A 19,989-nucleotide genomic window follows, 5' to 3' on the forward strand; every position below is an offset into this window, starting at 1 on the left:
ATTTTGAGAACAAGCTTTCAAATATTTTTGTATGTTAGCCAATGTACTTTACTTAAACCATATTCAACATGCTTTGGAATTAATGTCTAGTAGTTGTTCAATCAAGTTTACCTGGCAAGTAAAACCCTTAATGAGGTATGTCAAGTTGCCAGAGCTTGGCAGCTATGGGCCAGTTCCACAAAGGTATTTAGGCTCTTAACTTCCATTGATTTTGAATGGAAGTTAGATGCTTCTACATCTTTGTGGATCTGGGCATACATGTTAAGAAAAAAAAATCTACAGATTGAGTTAAATAAATGGTAACCATTATTCTTGCAGCAATTTAACCAAACGTTATGCTATTCAGAAAATAATTGTTTCACAGTGTTGTCTGGAAGAGAATATATTAGATTCACATTGGAAAAATAAAATCTCTTTATTAATATATCAGAAAAACAATTTAGAGATTTAAACTGATACTGTTAATTTCATATAATTGGCTAATCCAAAATTATTATTCAGTGTTTATTTACCACTGTATACACAGTAAATAAAATCTGCTTGTGGTATGTTACAGGAAGTTAGCTAAACAGAATGCTTTCTAATAATCATTGCCTGGTGGCCAAATTCTTCTCTCATTTACTCTGGTGTAAATGAGGGGTAACTCCACTGACTTCAGCTTTGGATATCTACACTGCTGTAAATGAGATCAGAATTTCACCCACATGTTCATATTTTCTGCATGTTGCTTTGAAACGATAAGAGTTTGTTCCCTTCCTACGAGTAGGTGGAGAATAACACCTTATAAATACTGTATCATGATGCCTTTTTTCTCTGACCAATAGTGTCCACATCAGTGGATACATGCAGGTGGAAATATAAATCTTAACGGAATAAATTCAACATCTCCACACAAAAAAGGACACTCAGAATTGCCCATTATGCATTTTTCTAAGGAATGTCAGCAACAGAAAAGAGGAAAGGCCCTGACATTTTTAAATGGAATTAGAGGGAAACTTGATCTTTTTCCATGCAATGTTCTTAACCACAATCCAAGAAGACAGAAACTTGAAAGTCATAAAAGGACTGATCCACAGCCCAGAGTACACAATCTGACAAAGCTTGCCTCTGCTGAAGACAAGGCATCCTATTTGTAATCATCACAACTTCATATTGCAACCTTCCAGAGTTCAACGGTGAATGTCTTGCCCTTATATCAGAGTGGTAGCCGTGTTAGTCTGTATCAGTAAAAACAACAAGGAGTCCTTGTGGCACCGTAGAGGCTAACAAATTTATTTGGGCAAAAGCTTTCATGGGCTAGAACCCACTTCATCAGATGCATGAAGTGAAAAATACAGGGGCAAGGGTTGCTTTACCAAGTGTGAGGTCAGTCTAAAGAGATAAATCAATTGACCTCACACTTGGTAAAGCAACCCTTGCCCCTGTATTTTTCACTTCATGCATCTGATGAAGTGGGTTCTAGCCCACGAAAGCTTATGCCCAAATAAATTTGTTAGTCTCTAAGGCAGTGGTCTCCAAATTTTTTGATCGTGCACCCCGATCAGTAAAAAATTTTTGAGCATGCACCCTCTACCACACCGGCTCTACCATAAGGCTTCCTCCTTGTTTTTGCCCTTATATAATGCACCAATGAAGTTGTCAGTGGTTTTGTGGAGTGAACATTTAAAGGGTTCTGAAGATCATTTGTCCTTATCTATACATATCCCAGATACACAATACAATCCAGCCAGTAGTGATCTTTCATTATTTCTCCAAATAACACATACATATGAGAAAGCTTTTAGTCTTTTTCTAAGTCAATTTTTACATGTATATAGTATTTAAGCAATAGAATACTTTTCCCACTTAGCACTGTATAGATTAGGGCCAGAAAATTGGAAGGTCAGAATTAAGATGAAAGTTGACCTCACTTTCAGTACAATGGCCAGGATTAACTTTGGGAGTGTAGGGGGAATAATACAAAGTTAATTTTGTAGGTCTCCAGCCTCTTTCCTTCACCTAGCTATCAAACTTCTCTTTACCACTATCTCATTTAACCAAGGCAGGAAGCAGGGAGATGATTTCTTCAGCAGCAGCCCCCTCTAGAACAGGGCTGGGAATCCAGCAAGCATAGAGTGGAGTTACAAGGTGGCTGGCCCCTTTAATCGGAAATGGGACCTCAGCCCACCTGTATCCAGATCAGCTCCCCTCCCCAGGTGGGTAATAATGAATGAGGTAATGAAGTCATGGGATTAACTCAGGCTAGACCTCGGTTTATGAGAGAGGAAGGGATGGATTCCTGGAGTAGCCGCTAAGGGAGCTTGAATGCAAGCTGGTAACATTCTAAGTAGGAGGATTAGGCAGGACAGAAGCCTGGAAACCTGTAGCTGGTTTGAGGAAGCAGCTGCAGGGAGCAAGACTGACTCCGGCAAGGAGTAAAGGACCTGAACGCAACTTCAGGATGGAGGAGTAGGGACTTCTGACTCAACAGGAGAGAAACATTGAACTGGGATTGGGACTTTGAGGGTTCTTTATTTAGTGAGGATTTATTAAGTTGTACCTCAGATGGGGAATATTTTAATTACTGCTGGACTGTGATGGTGAGTTATTGATAAGCCCTTTGAGATAAGGGAAATTGAGGCAGTTGTGACATTCTATACCTTGGGGGAGAGTCCTGTAACCCCCATATTCCTCATTATATTTAATTGTGATCTTGCATATAAAACATTCCAGGTGAGGTATCAGGGGAAAGGTATAAACTGCTGAAACCCACTGTTCTATCTAAATATGTATATCTTTAGTGCATATAAAGTTATGAGAATTGTGTTGTACGGTTGTCACTAAAACATGCTGTAAATTGGGGAATCAGCCAGATATAAGCTCCCCAGAGGCAAGAGCAAGGAAAGTAACCAACACCCGGGCACAGTGTTAAACACCACATTGTCCAGCAAAGGAGCTACAATTCAATGACTCACCTACATGAGACCACACCAGGGGAATTGCTCAACCTTGCCTGGAGACTCAGCAATGCCCCCAGACATGCCTGGACTTGTGTTCCCCAAGCACATAGGACTGAGGGTATAAAACAGACACAGCAGCCCCATGCTGGGCCTTTTTCCTTCACCCACCTACACTGCAAGCAACAAGGACACTCTGAAGACTCCAACTAGCAAGGCATTTTGAGAGACAGCCCAGGCTGGAGAGAGTTCACAGGGGCACAGCGGACCCACAGTCTCAGGCTGCACCCCGGGGAACCCATCACAGCGGGGTGCTGCCGAGCCATGAGCAGATGCTTGAGAGACAGCCAACCCTGTTACAGGGCCTGGGCACATCAACCTCTCTCATAGCCTCATTCCTTTGAGAGTCAGTATGATGCTAAAGAGTTTTCTGGTCCTGCCATAGCCCTCCCACAGCTCTGTGCTCCTGGTTGGCATAGGGTCTTCCTGCCCCCTGACAACGCATTCTCTTGGGAATGGGCTCCTGGTATCACATTGATTCTCTGGACCTGCCAGCCCTCTCTGCATTCCAAGGGATGGGCTTCCCATCTCCATGTTGTGTGTGGGCCAGCTGATAGTTCGGCATGGTAGAAGCAGAGACCCTCTTTGAAGATGAATCCTATAGAATAACTTTACTATACTAAGTGACCACTGCACCTTCCCATGTCATGGGGGAAATGGATTGAAAGTCTGCTGCCAAATGCACAATTTGTTCTTAAGCCTTGCCACATTGTTTAAGATTCAAAAAGTAATTGAAAACTCATAGTTACCTACCCATTTTCAGTAGCACTAACCACATATGGTTGTTTCTCAAAGTCTCTTGCTTTCGCCAAGCATGTTACTGAAGCAGTATGACCAAAGAGAATTTCTTTAGATGAAATCTAGGAGAGCAATGCAGTTATTTCACTTAACTAAAACATCAGAGGGGTAGCCGTGTTAGTCTGGATCTGTAAAAAGCGACATGTTAGTCTATAAGGTGCTACAGGACTCTGTCGCTTTTAACTAAAACAGTACTTTTTTGTATAAATCATCAAGTAATCCAAATTTAAGAAACACCTTCATTATTAATTTTATTACTGACTGGTAGACAGCACACATTGTATTCCTACATAAGGCCAGATTGTGCCCACCAGCTCCAAGGATGCACAAACAGAGAAGTGTGTAAGCTGCACTTGCCTTTTGCACCCCTGCACACAGCAAGGCACAACTGCAGACCCTGTGACCACTGTGGTATAAAGACTGCCCGTTTTGAGTGGCTTCTGGTGTGCAAGATGCTCCAAAAGAGTCAGAGAATAGGACAGCCCCAGCCCTGCCACCCACTAAACACCAGATAGCAGAAGTGGCTGAGCGCACTAGGGATCTGATCCAGCAAAGCACTTAAGCAATAGGCTTCACTAAATCCAAAAGGACCTATATTTTGATGGGCAAAAAAAAAAAAAAAAAAAAAGAGTATTTTTCAATTAAATTAGCTTAACTTATTGGAAAGCCCCAGTAAGATGCCAGCAAACATGGTTTGAAACCGTGTTAGCTTAATGTTATTGAAAAGTCCCGTTAAGATGCCAATTAACTCATTTGAGCTAACATGACTTAAAAAAAGGCATGCTCCCTCTGCATACCTGCAAGCTGTGGGAGGAAATCTGCCTTAACTCCTACTGGCAAGGTGCAACTTCGCAACACTTCCCAACCTATGTCTGTTTCTAAATGGCATGCTTGATCCCAAACAAAGAAGAAGCAAGACCATGCCTGAGAACACAGCAGAATCAAAGCCATACAAATGATGGGTTACAGTAAATAAACATACTTTTGCTACGAAATTACATCACTGATATATTTTATACTTCATCCCACTTGGTCCATCTTTCCTGAAACAGTTCATTTGTTACCTTGGGGAATGTAAGGCTTTCCATTTCTCTTAGTTCTTTTATTCCTATCAACAACATTTCTATAATGGGTAGCTTCTCTGGAACTAGAGGACCACACTTTTCCACTGATTTTAAAGAAGAACTCTCCAGAACAGGACCCATCATAATTATACAGATTTATTAACTGCCATCATCTGCTGTACTGGATCTCAAATTGTGGTCCATGGCTCACTAATTGTCCACGGAACACTCAATGAGGCCTGCAAAGAACTGGCTGCTCCCATGAGATTTACATTTTATTTTCACATTTATTACGTTAGTTACTTCATTTTCTCCAACAAAAAAGACCCCCACACATTATCTTTTACACTAATTGCAACTGAGTTATATATAGTCTATTAATAATAAAAGGTGAAACTCCAACCAGGTTATTTGACAGACAACACCACAGTGGTCACAAACCTTTAATTCTGATGAGAGAGTCCAAAGACATATTTGCCCCTCTTGACTTCCTGTAACAATAGTCTGCTGGTCATCTGTAATCATTATGGCAGTGATGCTGTGAGAGGGTGCTCTTTTCCCCCACAGTGCCACAGCCAGCACTGAGGTCCTCATAGTGTACAAAACCTGAAAATAAAAAGAGGGTAAAATAGTTATATGTAACACAGGCCTGCACAACTTGTAAAGCGGTGAGGGCCATATTACTCCAAAGAAAACAGCTGAGGCCGAACCCTCCCGGCCCCACCGACCCCCCTCAGTGCCGCCAAGCCCCCCCCGAAACACAACACCCCTCCAGTGCTCCCCCAGCACTGGCCACCCCGCAGAAACAAACCCTCCTTCCCCAGTGCTGCCCCACCAAAACAGCAGTATTGAACCTTGGTAATATGTTATAGCGGGCCCCTAAGGTAGTATAATTAAGGTAAAAAAAATGTCTTTTTGCTAGAAGTAGAATAAGATTTTCCCCCAATTTTGTAATCAATTGCCCTGTTGAATGAATGAGGTGTGCCTGAGGAAGGCGTGGAAGGCAGCACCTCCAGACAGCTGCAACCCTTGGAGAGGGGATGGGAGCCAGACCAGATCAGTAGAACAGGTTAGCCACTGACTCCTTGCTGGCCTCCTCAGCCTCCCCCCCTCCCCACCGGCTCGCCTACTCACTCCCTGCCACTGCCCATCTGCTCGCCTCCTCAGCCCCCGCCACTGCCCACCCACATCTTCAGCCCCCCTCCCTCACCTGCCACTTGCCTACTCACCCCCCCGTGGGCCACACAGTGAGCCCATGCAGGCCGCATGTTGTGCAGGCCTGATGTAACACAAAATATAAAAAATATAATCCCAAACATTTCAAAGGGGTGATCACATGATACTGTTCAAGGTGCCAGGTTTCAGAGTGGTAGCCAGTGGTAGTTAGTCTGTATAAGCAAAAGCAATGAGGAGTCCTTGTGACACCTTAGAATCTTATGCCCAAATAAATTTGTTAGTCTCGAAGGTGTCACAAGGACTCCTCCAAGCATCTGATGAAGTGGGGTCTAGCCCACGAAAGCTTATGCCCAAATAAATTTGTTAGTCTCGAAGGTGTCACAAGAACTCATTGTTTTTGTTCAAGGAGCATAAATTGAGATTTTGAGAGTCAGGTAACTGAACGATGACTAGTTGCTGTTTCAATTACACTACTAATTCCTCATTACTGCTACCTAGTTAGAAAAGATTAAGAATATTTTGGGAACAATATGGGTTTAAGACCACTGCAATAAATACAATTAATTTAATTTAGATTAATATGATGACATTTCCAAAAATGAAAAGAGTACTCAAGCCATGGTTGTCCAAGCAGCTTTCCCCATTACCACTCTCTTGAGATTTTCTATATGGGGAGGGTTTGAGTTCTAGAACTGTGCTTTAACTCCCTTTGTTTGGGTCTGGGTTTTTACCTTGTGCTGGCTCAACTTGCTGGCCTAATTCTTTCCTTGTATAGCTTTCATGGGTCAAAAAGCTTGAGGAACAACTGGTATCTAATATTCACGTAATGACTTTTTCACCATACTTTTTGTTGTTCAGGTTACTGTGCTCTAAAAAAATGTATAATGCAAGTCTGGAGTGCTCCCAGTAATGTCAACTGCAAAACTCCCTTTGTCTTCAAAATAAATAATACAGAGATCTGAATATGGTTTGTTACATTGCCTAACTTGTCTAAAAAACACGGATCTTCAAATATTTCCCATTGTTATGATTCTTCTAGGTAGTAAATCTCTGCCCTACACGTATGTCTTCTCCTGGTCATATCATGTGAAATGATTGTTGAAAGGGGGAGCAAAGAAGTGCTTGAGTCCTGGATTTTGCACCTTTAAACGTAAGGGGTTTTTTGCACAGGAACACACATGTTTTAACATTAAGTTGATTATCTACCCTATCATTATTTGGTTGCTCATGCTAGAACCTTAAAAGGACACTTAAAATTTAGAATTTGACTTCTAAAACTTTATTTTTAATTCTCTGTGAACTTATATAAAATATTTTTTCCTATCCATTTTGTCCTTATCCATTTAGCAATCACTGAAGTTTTACTTTTTCTTTCATTTCTGCTACAAAGTAAACATCATATCGGCTTAACTAGGAATATTCTGTAACAGCAAAGCAAGTAGGAGGAGTTCAGTGTTTCTGTAGGTCCTATAAAAATGGTAGCTACTAATTTAACAAATTTTAGAGTAGGTCAAATTTTGGATCTGAGGATTTAAAAAGTGTCCCTACTATCTAAATATAGTGGGACTGCTCCTCCTGGACCTTGCACTTTGTGTTTTGCTTCCTTTTTATGATGATTTGCACTAGTTTGCACTCACTTTGCACAGTTATAAATTATTACACTGGCACAAGGAAGCGGCGAATCAGAACCAGTATTTATACCAGGATATTTGATTTGATACTAAACAAGTCAAGAGTAACAAAAGAGTGTCAAAACCAGCTAAAATTGTAACACAAGTCTCTAGAATAGACTGGTAGTAAACAGATTTACTGTATTTATACATTTTTTTCATGTTGTGAACAGGCTGCTATGGATGAAGAACCATCCACAGTTTATTGCCAAACTATTGCAGAAGACAAAATATTACAATTAGAAAGGAGAGTGGGTTAAGTCTGAGATTTTATGAAGATATTTTGTACTTGTCTTTTTGTACTGTAGCCTCTCTAAGTATAAAAGATCCATAGAAGGCACAGAATTAATGTAATATTCTTTAGCAGTTATTTTTCCTCTGCTGGTCTAATGTCTCTTTGAGATAAAGTTCATCTGATTCATGAAACACAGAGCTATAGAAGACTTTCCATTTTGCATAACAGTTATCCTGTTAGAATGTGTTGCTTTTGTGAGTTTTTAGAAATACTGTGTACACATACACACTTTGTCTGACAGCATTTAGCTTTATCAAAGCTATTTTGTTATGAGGATGCACCTAGAGCAAAATTTCTTATATTTTATCAGCAGATTTTTATCAGAGTGTACCTTTTAAAGGTATCATCTGTTTCCACAAAGTCAAATACCGCCAGAGGCATATCTGGGCTACATGTAGCTTATCAGCACGTGTTAAATTCCACCAGCTCTGTCCACTCAAGCATGTCTGATTCTTGGTATTAACCCATAACCTGACTCTCAGTTAAGCTTCTTTGCAATGCTAGGAAGAGACTCAGCTCAGATCCATAATAAATACTTTAAACTTTGAACAAAAATGTACAAGGAATCAGGAAGAAACAAAATTTTAGTTGTTTGGGGAAGTACAATATGCATCTTAATATTGCAACAAGGTGCTGGCAAAACCCTGAAGTTCAAATATTCAGTGAAGAAATTCAAAATACTCATGTACCAACACCATGTTAGCAGATGCCGTTAACAGCAAAATATAGAAAATATGATTACAAGGTATTAAAAAGCTATACAAGTTTTCTATCATTCAAGACATTTGGGCCTGCTTCTTAGTTATACTAGGGCCCTTTTCTGCCACTCTTGCAGCATAAGAGGACTTACTGGGTATGGAAATGGCCCTCTGAGAATATTGCCTGAACATGGAGCCTCCTCAGCTAGTGCAGAGATACCAAAGGGGCTATGCACCAATCTGTCTTCCAGAACTAAGGCAGGTGGCAGGAACAGATGAAAGTGTGTAGGGAAGCAGGCCAGAGCCCACTGCACATAAGCTACTCAGTTTCTCCTAGGCCTCACTAGGATCAATGAAAAGCAGAGTGTATGTCAGAGTAGCCCTGAGGCCAGCAAGTATGTGAAAGAGCCTGGAAATTCTGAAATGAGCCTTATGGAATGGCTGACAAATGCTACCTCTTAGGCCAGGACCAGACTCATAGACTTTAAGGTCAGAAGGGACCATTGTGATCATTTAGTCTGACCACCTACACAGGCTTCCAGATGCAAAGACACCTTTACAATACTGCCCCAAGCACAAGAACAGATTATCTGAGAACTAGAGGCCATTATACAATTCTCAAAGATAAGAAGCTTAACCCTCCAAAGCTCTCTTGATGAGAAGTCTATGGGTGTCAAGAAAAAAATTGGCTCCTGTCACTCCCTTAGGTGAACCATTTCCTTCCCCCATCCTGCTCCCTGTCCACAGCCTAATAAACTCCTTCTTTTGTCCTCCCAATGGACCATCATGATTACACTGCCCTGAAGTCTCCTCTCAAATGGCCATCTCGCCATCTTACACCAAGCTACAAGCCAGAGCTTCCCCTCCTTGTCTTGCCTCCCTTGCTGGTTCCTGGTTCTAGGGAGACCTTAGCAACAGTGTATTCTACAGAAGTGCAACACAGAACATTTTTGGCCTGAAAAAACTGTGTTATGAGTAAAGTACAGATCATGTAATTTAGAGGATTTCAGCAATTTTACTTTTGCAATTCTGGATCATTTGTACAGAATCTAAACTGTAATTAAAAACCGAAGGCTCCTCTTATGCAGGCTGAGCAAGACCATTGGAAGCTAGGGTAGGGGCTCTGAGGAACCAGACAGCAGGTGGGCCACGCTGTCCTGGTATGGATTTCAAATAGAAATCAATTCAGGACTCCTTCTCCTGATGGTTTTCTCTTTATGGATGGGGAATACCCGCACAGGAGTGGTGGGAATGACCAGGAAGTCTCAACACTGAGCAAAGAGGAGAAGGCTGAGTCACACCATGTAGACTAGAGGTAGTTCCCACATGGGACTGGAGCTTACTTTCTCTGTAGAACCCCCAGGATCCATAAGGTAAGCCAACCATAGCCCACCTCTTCCCTTACCCCTTTGGTCCCTGCCCTAAGGAAAGAATTTGTCGACAACAGACTTGCTAGGCAAGTCACACATCTCTGTGCTTCAGTTTTCTATTTCTAAAATTAGAATAACAGCACTCCCCTGGCTCAAAGGGGAGGTCTGAGGATAAATTTGTTAGTGTCCATGAGATGTTCAGATGCTAAGGAGAAAACCTAAAAACATGTAGTGAGATATGAAATGTAAAAACTAAGCCTACACCCTTTTGAAGTCAATAACAACTCCCCCCAGTTAACCTTTGTATTGAGTTTCCTCAAAGAAACACTCCTCTTTGGAATCCTTCAAAGAGCCTTACATCATTTAGTGATAAAGAATAAATGATCCTCCTAATTGTGAACATAGACATCAGAGCCCACCGTTTCTCATATGTATCATCCTCTGAATGACGAATCCCCGTCTCCAGGAATTGCTGCCTCAACAAGTTGGTGAAATGAAAAATTGATTCTGACAGATGCCTCACTCAGAAGTTACAGACCATCATACAGCATGCGAATAAAAGTTCCTCAAGTAGAAATTTATATAGTGTATAAAAAACTTCAAAGAGAACTCTGCAGGTAATACCGTCAATCTACCATCTACCAGAAAAAAATCTTTGTGGCTTTACATTTGTAATTATTTTATCTTTGGTAGAACTTCATATTCTTGGATTACACATACACTTTATTTGTTGTTAAAATATCTTAAGAAAGGCATTCATATTAATAAATGCCAGATCTTTCAGAAAACTAATTAATTGCAGTCAGCAAATACATTTCATCACCACGGGTGCAAAAACAAATGCATACTACAGACATGTGATCAACAATAAAAGAATTGAGATGTGAAAGACTTACTGCTTTTATTAGGTCAACAATCAAACTATCTGAGGAAAGATGGGCTAAGTGGGTTGAACTGATTAAGAGCAACAGCATGTCTGCTTCCTCTCAGGCTTGCAAAATTCTACTTACCCAGAGAAGCTAATATATTTTTGATAGGTGAGTAAAATATCATTAGTTTTTTTCCATGAGCTTCCTGATCAAGGTAGTACATTTTAGGCACAGGCTGGTAAATATTCATGACAGTTTTGTAAGACTGCTGTAACCAAGAACCTATTTTATTTCCATGTTTCTGTTCCCTTCTTTGGCTTTGTTTTCCTGACACCTGTGTTTTACCACTTACGTTAAAAAAAACCCAATGGTCCTGTCAACAGTTTTGTTTATCTTTAATAAATAAAATTAGTTACTTTCAATAAATGTATATTTTGACCTGCAGCCTACAGTCCCAGAGTGCAGTACTCACACAACCCCCACAAGCTCCTTACACATTATAACAGTAACACACATCATCCTTAAGGAAATAAGTGTTGGTGGTAATTAACAGACTTTTCAAAGAATATAATATAATCATTTCCAGGGCTTTAAAATTCCATTCATTCACTGTCTGTAGCAAGTAAGAAATTCCCTGTGAGAGGCATCAAAAAAAAAAAAAAATCTTGCCTTAACCATTACATAACTTGCCAAATGTAAACCAGCTGTAGAATATAGTGCTGTCTTTCTAAAGTCTCCAGACACATAGCTCCAATTCTGCTGCTGTGGCTGCTAATAGCTTTGCTGTTCATCTCAGTTGTCATTCAGAACCCTGTTTGCAGTCATGAAACTTAGAAGCACAGGTTAACTGCACTCTGCCACCGCTTGGGGAGTGGTGGATGGGTGCATGGACTTGTATGCAGGTGGGAGCAATGGAGGGGATAAATTAGAAAAAAAGAAATATGGTATTGACAGATATTTGATAGAGAAGTGAAAGTAGAATAGAGATATATAAGTTATAGAAGAAGAGAAAGAAATAAGGGGTGAGCAAGAAAAGGACAAGAGGAAATGACAAGATAGGAAAAGAGAACCATGATAATAAAGAAAAAAATGTTGTTTAAAAACAGAAAAAGACAAAAATTATAACAAAAGCAAGAGAGATGTATTAAATTATATTTTTAAGTTATTAAATAGGAAGTTGATTGACAATATATTGTCAAATATTGGCAATGTTTGTAATATTGTAAACATTTAAGCTAGGGACGCATCTGTCAGAAAAACAGAGGAGAAAGACCAGAGTGTTTTAGGCAATCACAGGATGACTCTGAGCCATCAATGTTATGTGATGATGAAAAAAGGCAAATGCCATCCTTAGATGTATCTGGTGATGCATTTCCAGTAAAGATAGGGAACTATTAATGCCAGTGTATGAGATACTGATAAAAACCCTAATGGAATTGTGTACAATTCTAGTTACTCATGTTCAAGAAAGATGAATTCAAACTAGAACTGGTGCAAAGAAGGGCTAGCAGGATGATCAAGGGAATGGAGAGCCTATCTTACGAGAGGAGACTAGAATAGGCTGAGAGGGGCTTACTGTACACATATAAGGACTGGGAACACACCTGGGAAGGAGAAGAGTTATTTAAACTAGAGAACAATGTTGGTACAAAAACAAATGGGTATAACCTGGATATGAATAAATTCAGGTTAAAAACTAGAAAATTTTTAACCATCAGAGGAGGGAGGTTCTGTAACAGCCTCCCTATAGAAGTAGTTGAGGCAAACAGCCTAGCTAGTTTTGTAATGGAATTTGATAAGTTCATGAATGGGATTATATGAGAGGTTTGTCTGCATTAGTAGGGGCCTGGACTCAATGACCCAAGAGGTCTCTTCCAGTCCTATATTCCTATGTTATTAAATACAATACACAGTGGAGAGTGCACAACTGAATGGTTCCTTTAAGTGGAGGGGACATGGCCTAAGGGTGTATGAAGGCATAAGTATGTTTTCCTTGTTTAGTAAACTCTAGTCATCAGGGTAGGGTGTGTTGGGTTAATTATTCCAACCCTGAACATATTGACCCCACATCCTCACTCCTAATGTTCCTCTATATTCCTGCCAGGACCCTAAGGATCTTACATATATTATTCAGTTCTGCTTCAAAAGGCCTCCTCCCTTCATATTCCTCCTTCAGGCCCAGCCTGGCTGCCACTATACTTCTATCTTAAAACTTAATGGGACTCCTCTTGGGACTTGTCAATGTAACTCCTTAATCGGCCAGAGGAGTCACTGTTGAGTGACATACAGCTCTCCCCTGGGATATGAATGTACTGCCTCTGCAGTCCAAAGGAGCAAGAGACTGGGACCCAGAATCAATACAACCCATTTTAACTAGCAAGAACCACCTAGTAATACCTTGTTTGTATTTCTTGAACGAGTGACACAAGAAACACTTATTTCATTCCACACAGTAATTCACCACAATCAGAAGGAGCACAGTAAGGGCAACACCATCTCCCAGCTGCTGATTACATCAAAGGTTTGCAGCACAAATTCAATTTTATGATGTTAATCTCAGCCTGCCACTCAGAAATTTTCTCTGAGGGATATGATTTTTCTGTGGATTTCATTTTAAGAATGATTTTCTTCTTCTACAATCAATAAAGGTATGTTTTCATCAAAAGACTCTATCTTGGTAGAATTCAATTGGCCATTTCAAACCCTTTTGGTGACACAATATTAATTAAAATAGTTTATGTTACACCTAAATTGGAAAATGGGGCAGTGAAAACAGCAGCTACTCAGAACACGAGTACTTAACACACTAGCATGGTGTACAGTAGAATAATCTTCACCTCCTTGAGGTGGTCATGTTATTTTATAAATTATATCATTTTAAACTTACTGAAAAAAAGTAAATGCAAAATCAAAGTGTGTGTGAGACACAGTATAAATTCTGACCACCTCATCCCTAGACAATGAAGGCTTCACAGAAATCATTATCCTCTTAGCTAAACATTTATACAGCCATTAACTTATATTTTTTGTAAGCTAATAAAAGAGACTCTTGCTGATTTTAATGAGAATTCTCAGGGATTCTGTATTTTACTCATTTATTTATGGAACCACAAACTATATGGTCATGGAACCACAAACAAAAATTATTTTCTATCAAGTTATTTACTATCTCCATCATTGTTGCATTTGAGTGCTTTTTAACATCTACAGCAACAGCATGAAGTAGCTACAGAAAATTAAATATTCTTTTCTAGTAAAGTAGTGTAAATTCTCACAAGGGTATGAACTTTGAGTAATTCTTAAATGAGTAATGTCATGGAAGCCTTCTTGTATGGGACTCCATACAAGTTATTTATGTGCTGAAATAGCTTGCTGAAAAACTTTAATCAGGCTTTGCAAAATCCATTCAACAGTGTCAATAGGAAATCTTCTCTGATGAGCCAGGCCCATCTCTTCCTGCAGAATGAAAACATTGATTCTTTAAGAAGGCCCACTCACATTGACTACAACTGGAACCGGATTTCATACTAATTTGATACCCATTGTATTTGTAAAGATGACTTTCTGAATGTTAACTGTTCCTAATGTGAACAGAGCTGTCTGTCTGAGTCTGCAGACAAGCAGCTCCACTGATTCTGCTGCTTATTATATCTGTTGTGTGGGCAGACCCTTGCACCCATGCAAAGCCCCATTGACTTCAGTGGGACTATGCATGGACAAAAGGGTCTGCCAATATGGAGATGACTGCAGGATCAGGGCCACTGTTTGTAAAGTGCTGTGGAAAGACAAAGACTACTGAAGTGCTCAGTATTACTATTATTACCCAAGCCATGTCAGCCCATGGACTGAAGCAGAGTCATGTTTAATCTATGTTAGCTTTGGTAGAATTTCATTTTTTATGAGGAATCCTCGTATTCTAAAATGCATTAACCACAATTAAGCCTGCAAAACATGTCTGCAATTAGGTTGTTTTAAAGTGAAAAGAAAGTCTTAGAATCCAACTAGAAGTCAAGAAGAAGTGGACAATCTGAGAAAATAAAATGGGAGGATAATCAATAGTGCATCTGAGACTAGGGTGTATGATTTCAAAAGGGCTAATTTTACTAAATTAAGGCGACTAGTTAGGGAAGTGGACTGGGCTAACATATTTAGGGATCTAAGGGCAGATGACGCCTGGGGTTACTTCAAGTTGAAGTTGCAGGAGTTGTCAGAGGCATGTATCCCGAGAAGGGGGAAACGGCTCGTAGGTAGCAGTTTTAGACCGAGCTGGATGAGCAAGCGTCTTAGAGGGGTCATTAAGAAAAAGCAGAAAGCGTACCAGGAGTGGAAAATGGGAGGGATCAGCAAGGAAACCTACCTTATTGAGGTCAGAGGGTGCAGGGAAGCTGTGAGAAAGGCAAAGTGGAGATGGATCTAGCGAAGGATTAAAACCAATAGCAAACGGTTTTTTAGCCATATAAATAGGAAGAAAACCAAGAAAGAAGAAGTGGGACCGCTTAAAACTTTAAATGGAGTGGAGATTAGGGATAATCTTGGAATGGCACAATATCTGAACGAATACTTTGCCTCGGTCTTTAATGAGGCTAATGAAGGGCTAAGGAATAGTGATAGAGGGACTGATGGGAATGAAGATATGGGGGTAGACATTACGGTAGCTGAGGTAGAAGCCAAACTGGAACAGCTTAACGGAAGTAAATCGGGGGGCCCGGATAATCTTCATCCTAGAATATTAAGGGAATTGGCGAGGGATATTGCTAGCCCGTTAGCGATAATCTTTAATAAATCCCTAAATTCGGGGATTGTACCGACTGACTGGAGATTAGCTAATGTAGTTCCTATATTCAAGAAGGGGAAAAAAGTGACCGGGAATTATAGGCCTGTTAGTCTAACATCTGTAGTATGCAAAGTCATGGAAAAAATCTTAAAAGAGAGAATGGTTCCGGAGCATGAGGCCGATGGCAACTGGGATAGATTACAGCATGGATTTACGAAAGGTAGATCATGCCAAACCAACTTGATCTCCTTCTTTGAGAGAGTAACAGATTTTTTAGACAAGGGAAATGTGGTGGATCTCATATATCTGGATTTCAGTAAGGCGTTTGATATGAAGAATTACTGGTTAAATTGGAAAAGATGGAGATCAGTGAAAATCCAGAGGTGGATAAGGAGCTGGTTAAAGGGGAGACTGCAGAGGTAGTATTGAAGGGGAACTGTCCGGTTGGAGGGGTTACCAGTGGAGTTCCTCAAGGCTCGGTTTTGGGTCCGATTTTATTCAATCTATTTATTGCTGACCTGGGAACCAAGAGTAGGAGTGGGCTGATAAAGTTTGCGGATGACACCAAGTTGGGGGGTATTGTCAATTCGGAAGAGGATCGGGATATTCTCCAGGGAGATTTGGATGATCTTGTAAACTGGAGTATTAGTAACAGGATGAAATTCAATAGTGAGAAGTGTAAGGTTATGCATTTAGGGATGTCTAACAAGAACTTTAGTTATAAGCTGGGGACGCACCAGTTGGAAGTAACGGAGGAGGAGAAGGACCTAGGAGTCCTGGTTGATCGCAAGATGACTATGAGTAGGCAATGTGATGTGGCCGTTAAAAAAGCTAATGCGGTCTTGGGTTGCATTAGGCGAGGTATTTCTAGTAGGGATAAGGAGGTGCTAGTCCCGTTATATAAGGCGCTGGTGAGACCTCATTTGGAGTATTGTGTGCAGTTTTGGTCTCCCATGTTTAAGAAGGATGAATTCAAACTGGAACGGGTACAAAGAAGGGCCACTAGAATGATCCGAGGAATGGAAGGCCTTTCGTATGAAAGGAGACTTGAGGAGCTCGGTTTGTTTTCCTTAACCAAAAGAAGGATGAGAGGAGATATGATTACACTCTTTAAATATATCAGAGGATAAATACCAGGAAGGAGAAGAATTATTTCAGCTCAGTGCTAATGTGGACACGACGGATATAAACTGTCAGTCAGGAAATTCAGGCTTGAAATTAGACGAAGGTTTCTAACCATCAGAGTGCAATACTGGAACAGTCTACCGAGGGAAACAGTGGGGGCGAAGGACCTCCATGACTTTAAGATTAAGCTAGATAAGTTTATGGAGGGGATGGTATGATAGGATAACGGGCTTAGTCAATAGGTCAATTATGTGCCTGGTATGATGTAACCTTTTCCAGAGGGTTTGGCTGGAGAGTCTTGCCCGCATGCTCGGGGTTCAGCTGACCGCCATATTTGGGGTCGGGAAGGAATTTTCCTCCAGGGAAGATTGGCTATGGCCCTGGAGGTTTTTCGCCTTCCTCCGAAGCATGGGGCAGGGTTCACTTGCTAAGGAGTGGGTGGATCGGCTTATGTGGCCTGCATCTTGCAGGAGGTCAGACTAGATGATCATAATGGTCCCTTCTGATCTTGAATTCTATGATTCTATGATTCTATGATTCTATGAAAATAAAACTCCACAAAGTCTCATGAACAAATTGACAAGCAGTGCACAGCCAACTATGCTTTAAGGTAGTCAGAGTTTGTCTCCCTTAGGTGACCTTGGACTTATTTAGCATAAAAACCTGCTGATCAAATAGGTGGTGTTTTGGGTTCTGCTACACAATACCCAGTAATGTTGAAACAATAAACAAAACTGGAATCCGTTACAGAAAGGAAACAAAACAAATAAGCATTTTCCATAGCTATTCTATGGCCTCTAATTAGTGGTATAATCACCTCTGATTAGTAATGTAATTAATGTATCTCACTGAAGCTTTGCAACCCCAAAATTCCCCTTATATTTTCATTTTGCTATTCATCCACCTTTGTGTATCTTCTGCAATATTAAATAGATGACTTCCCTGTACTATTCTTTGTTATATGGCATACAACTGTTTAGTGTAAACATTTACCAGTGAGTTACACATACTTTGAAAACTACTTGTAAGCAGCTCAGATACAAAGAAACTCTGTTTAGAGTGAGGTAGAAAGAAAGTTCAAAATTGATTCAATGTACTGAATGTACAGATTGCACTACTGGTTACAGTGAGCACCTGCTTATAGTGAAGGTGTTGTGTCAAGGGAAAAAAAACTTCACTAGAAAGGCCTACTAGTGTAATTGAATATGGTCATATTAACTAGAAAACTTTTCGGGCAGAAGTAATACACTACAACGAATGTCTGTGATATTAAAGTTCCTAAATATCACATTGTTGGCATACTGACATGTCAAAACTTAACAAAATGGTTATAAATGCTCTGTTACTATTGCTAACACAGGTTAAAAAAGTATCCTGACAACACTGATGAATCAATGCAGTAACACCACAAGAGTTCATGCTGATCAGAGTAAATCTCATAGAGCAAACTCTCAATAAGAGCAACACAGAACCAGACCAGTTTAAAGGGGAATGGGAATCAACAATAAGCTATTTCAAATTGAATAGCATAGGATTATAACATGAAAATAATAAAATGGTAGTACTGTACAATACTTTCAAACCTGTGTGTACAAAGTTCATTTACCTAAATATAAAAGCCCTCATTTGGATTGGAGAAGAGGTTTTTCAAAGGAGACTAGTGAATTTAGACACCTATCCTCCACTAAAATTTATGGAAGATATGAATCTAAATCCCCTACATTGCTTTGAGAATCCCAATCTAGATGTCTAACTTCAGGCACCCAAATCTGAATATTACAAAATGATATAAATGATGGTATTTACCCTACATTCATATGTGTCCAAATCCTGAGGTCCTTACTCAGTTTTTACAGTCTTTACTTTGACAAAACTCCCACTGACTGCCATGAGGTTTTGCTCAAGCAAGGACTGAGCAAAAAGTGAGTATTGCAATCAAGATCTGCACCTTAGAAAATCTGATTTACATAGCAGATTAAAGATCTAAAAACATGCTGCAAATCATAATGACCAGAGATATCAAGAGCAATGCTCTTCTTATCCACACAGAGGTGGAAAAAAAACCCCACCAAACAAACAAAAACAAAATAATAGCACAAAAAATCTCATACCTACTGGAAACTCAGGGTACTTTCCTACCCTCCCAAAAATGCTTTGGGAAGCAAAAGCCTGTGATATGCCCCTAATAATGAGATATGTAGTTATTATTATTCTCATTATTAGTGCCTAACTGCAGAGAGGACCCAGTTAGGTATCTAGGCGCTGTATAAATACACCTCTACCCTGATGTAACACTGTCCTCGGGAGCCCAAAATATCTTACCCTGTTATATGTGAAACCGCGTTATATCGAACTTGATTTGATCCGCTGGCTGTGCACAGCCCGCCTCCCGGAGCACTGCTTTACCGGGTTATATCCCAATTCGTGTTATAGCGGGTCACGTTATATTGAGGGGTATATATAAAAAGACAGTCCCTGCCCAAAGCCAAAGCACTTTCAGCCTCAGTAAAACGTCCTCCTATTGAGAACTATGCAACCCCCTATAAAATATTCACAGATTTCCTAGATGTCTTACAGTTCTGAGCGTCGGAAATAGTGACTAAAACAAACAACAAACTTTAGTCAGAAGATGGTCCCCCCATCTCTGGCACAGTGTGCAGGGCTGGCAAGAAATTGAGCCCCCCATGCCCCAGAGCGCCCTGTCCCGCTAGCGGTGCAGGCTCTCGCTGGTGGAGGCAGAGGCTAGCGGGTCCCCAAAGCGGCGTGAACACGTAGCAGCTGGGGAATCTCCCCGGAGGGGACAACGCGCGCGCGCAAGCGGAGCGGCTCCCAGCGCGGATGCTGAGGGCAGCCCACGGGCAGAGCGAGCCTTACCTGCGGCGGCTCCCCGGGCCCAAGGCGGGACGCGGGAACCCGGGAGGAGGGGACGGGGCGCGGAAGAAGAAAGCGCAGCTACGTTTTATGCCCGCTCTGGAGCGGCTGCACCCTGGCCTGACCCCGCCTTGGCTGCGGACCGGCCGCCGCCGGCCTCCTGCGCTAGAGGTGGCCCCGGTGCGGCAGGAACTTGCTGTCCCTGCTCCCGACCGGCGGCAGAGGCCGAGCCCAGCCAAGGCCCGGGACTTGGGCAGTAAACACGCCCCGGGAGGAGAGCGGG

The 19,989-nt window shown here is 41.0% G+C and overlaps 1 protein-coding gene across 6 annotated transcripts in view; it reads right to left on the reverse strand.

The window, feature by feature from the left end:
- Positions 1 to 19,758, reverse strand: part of WDR72 (WD repeat domain 72) — a 246,248-nt gene extending 226,490 nt beyond the window's left edge. For all 6 annotated transcript variants that reach the window (XM_039493451.1, XM_039493448.1, XM_039493447.1 and 3 more), the window contains exons 1-3: positions 19,710 to 19,758; positions 5,300 to 5,464; positions 3,750 to 3,856 (exon numbers count right to left, since the gene is read on the reverse strand). In XM_039493451.1, coding sequence (XP_039349385.1) covers positions 3,750 to 3,856; positions 5,300 to 5,452 — 260 coding nt within the window. In that variant the 5' untranslated portion in view covers positions 5,453 to 5,464; positions 19,710 to 19,758. The remainder of the gene's footprint in view (positions 1 to 3,749; positions 3,857 to 5,299; positions 5,465 to 19,709) is intronic.
- Positions 19,759 to 19,989: the final 231 nt, after the last annotated feature.

This window comes from Mauremys reevesii, linkage group 10 (assembly GCF_016161935.1).
Source record: "Mauremys reevesii isolate NIE-2019 linkage group 10, ASM1616193v1, whole genome shotgun sequence".
Taxonomy (NCBI): domain Eukaryota; kingdom Metazoa; phylum Chordata; order Testudines; family Geoemydidae; genus Mauremys; species Mauremys reevesii.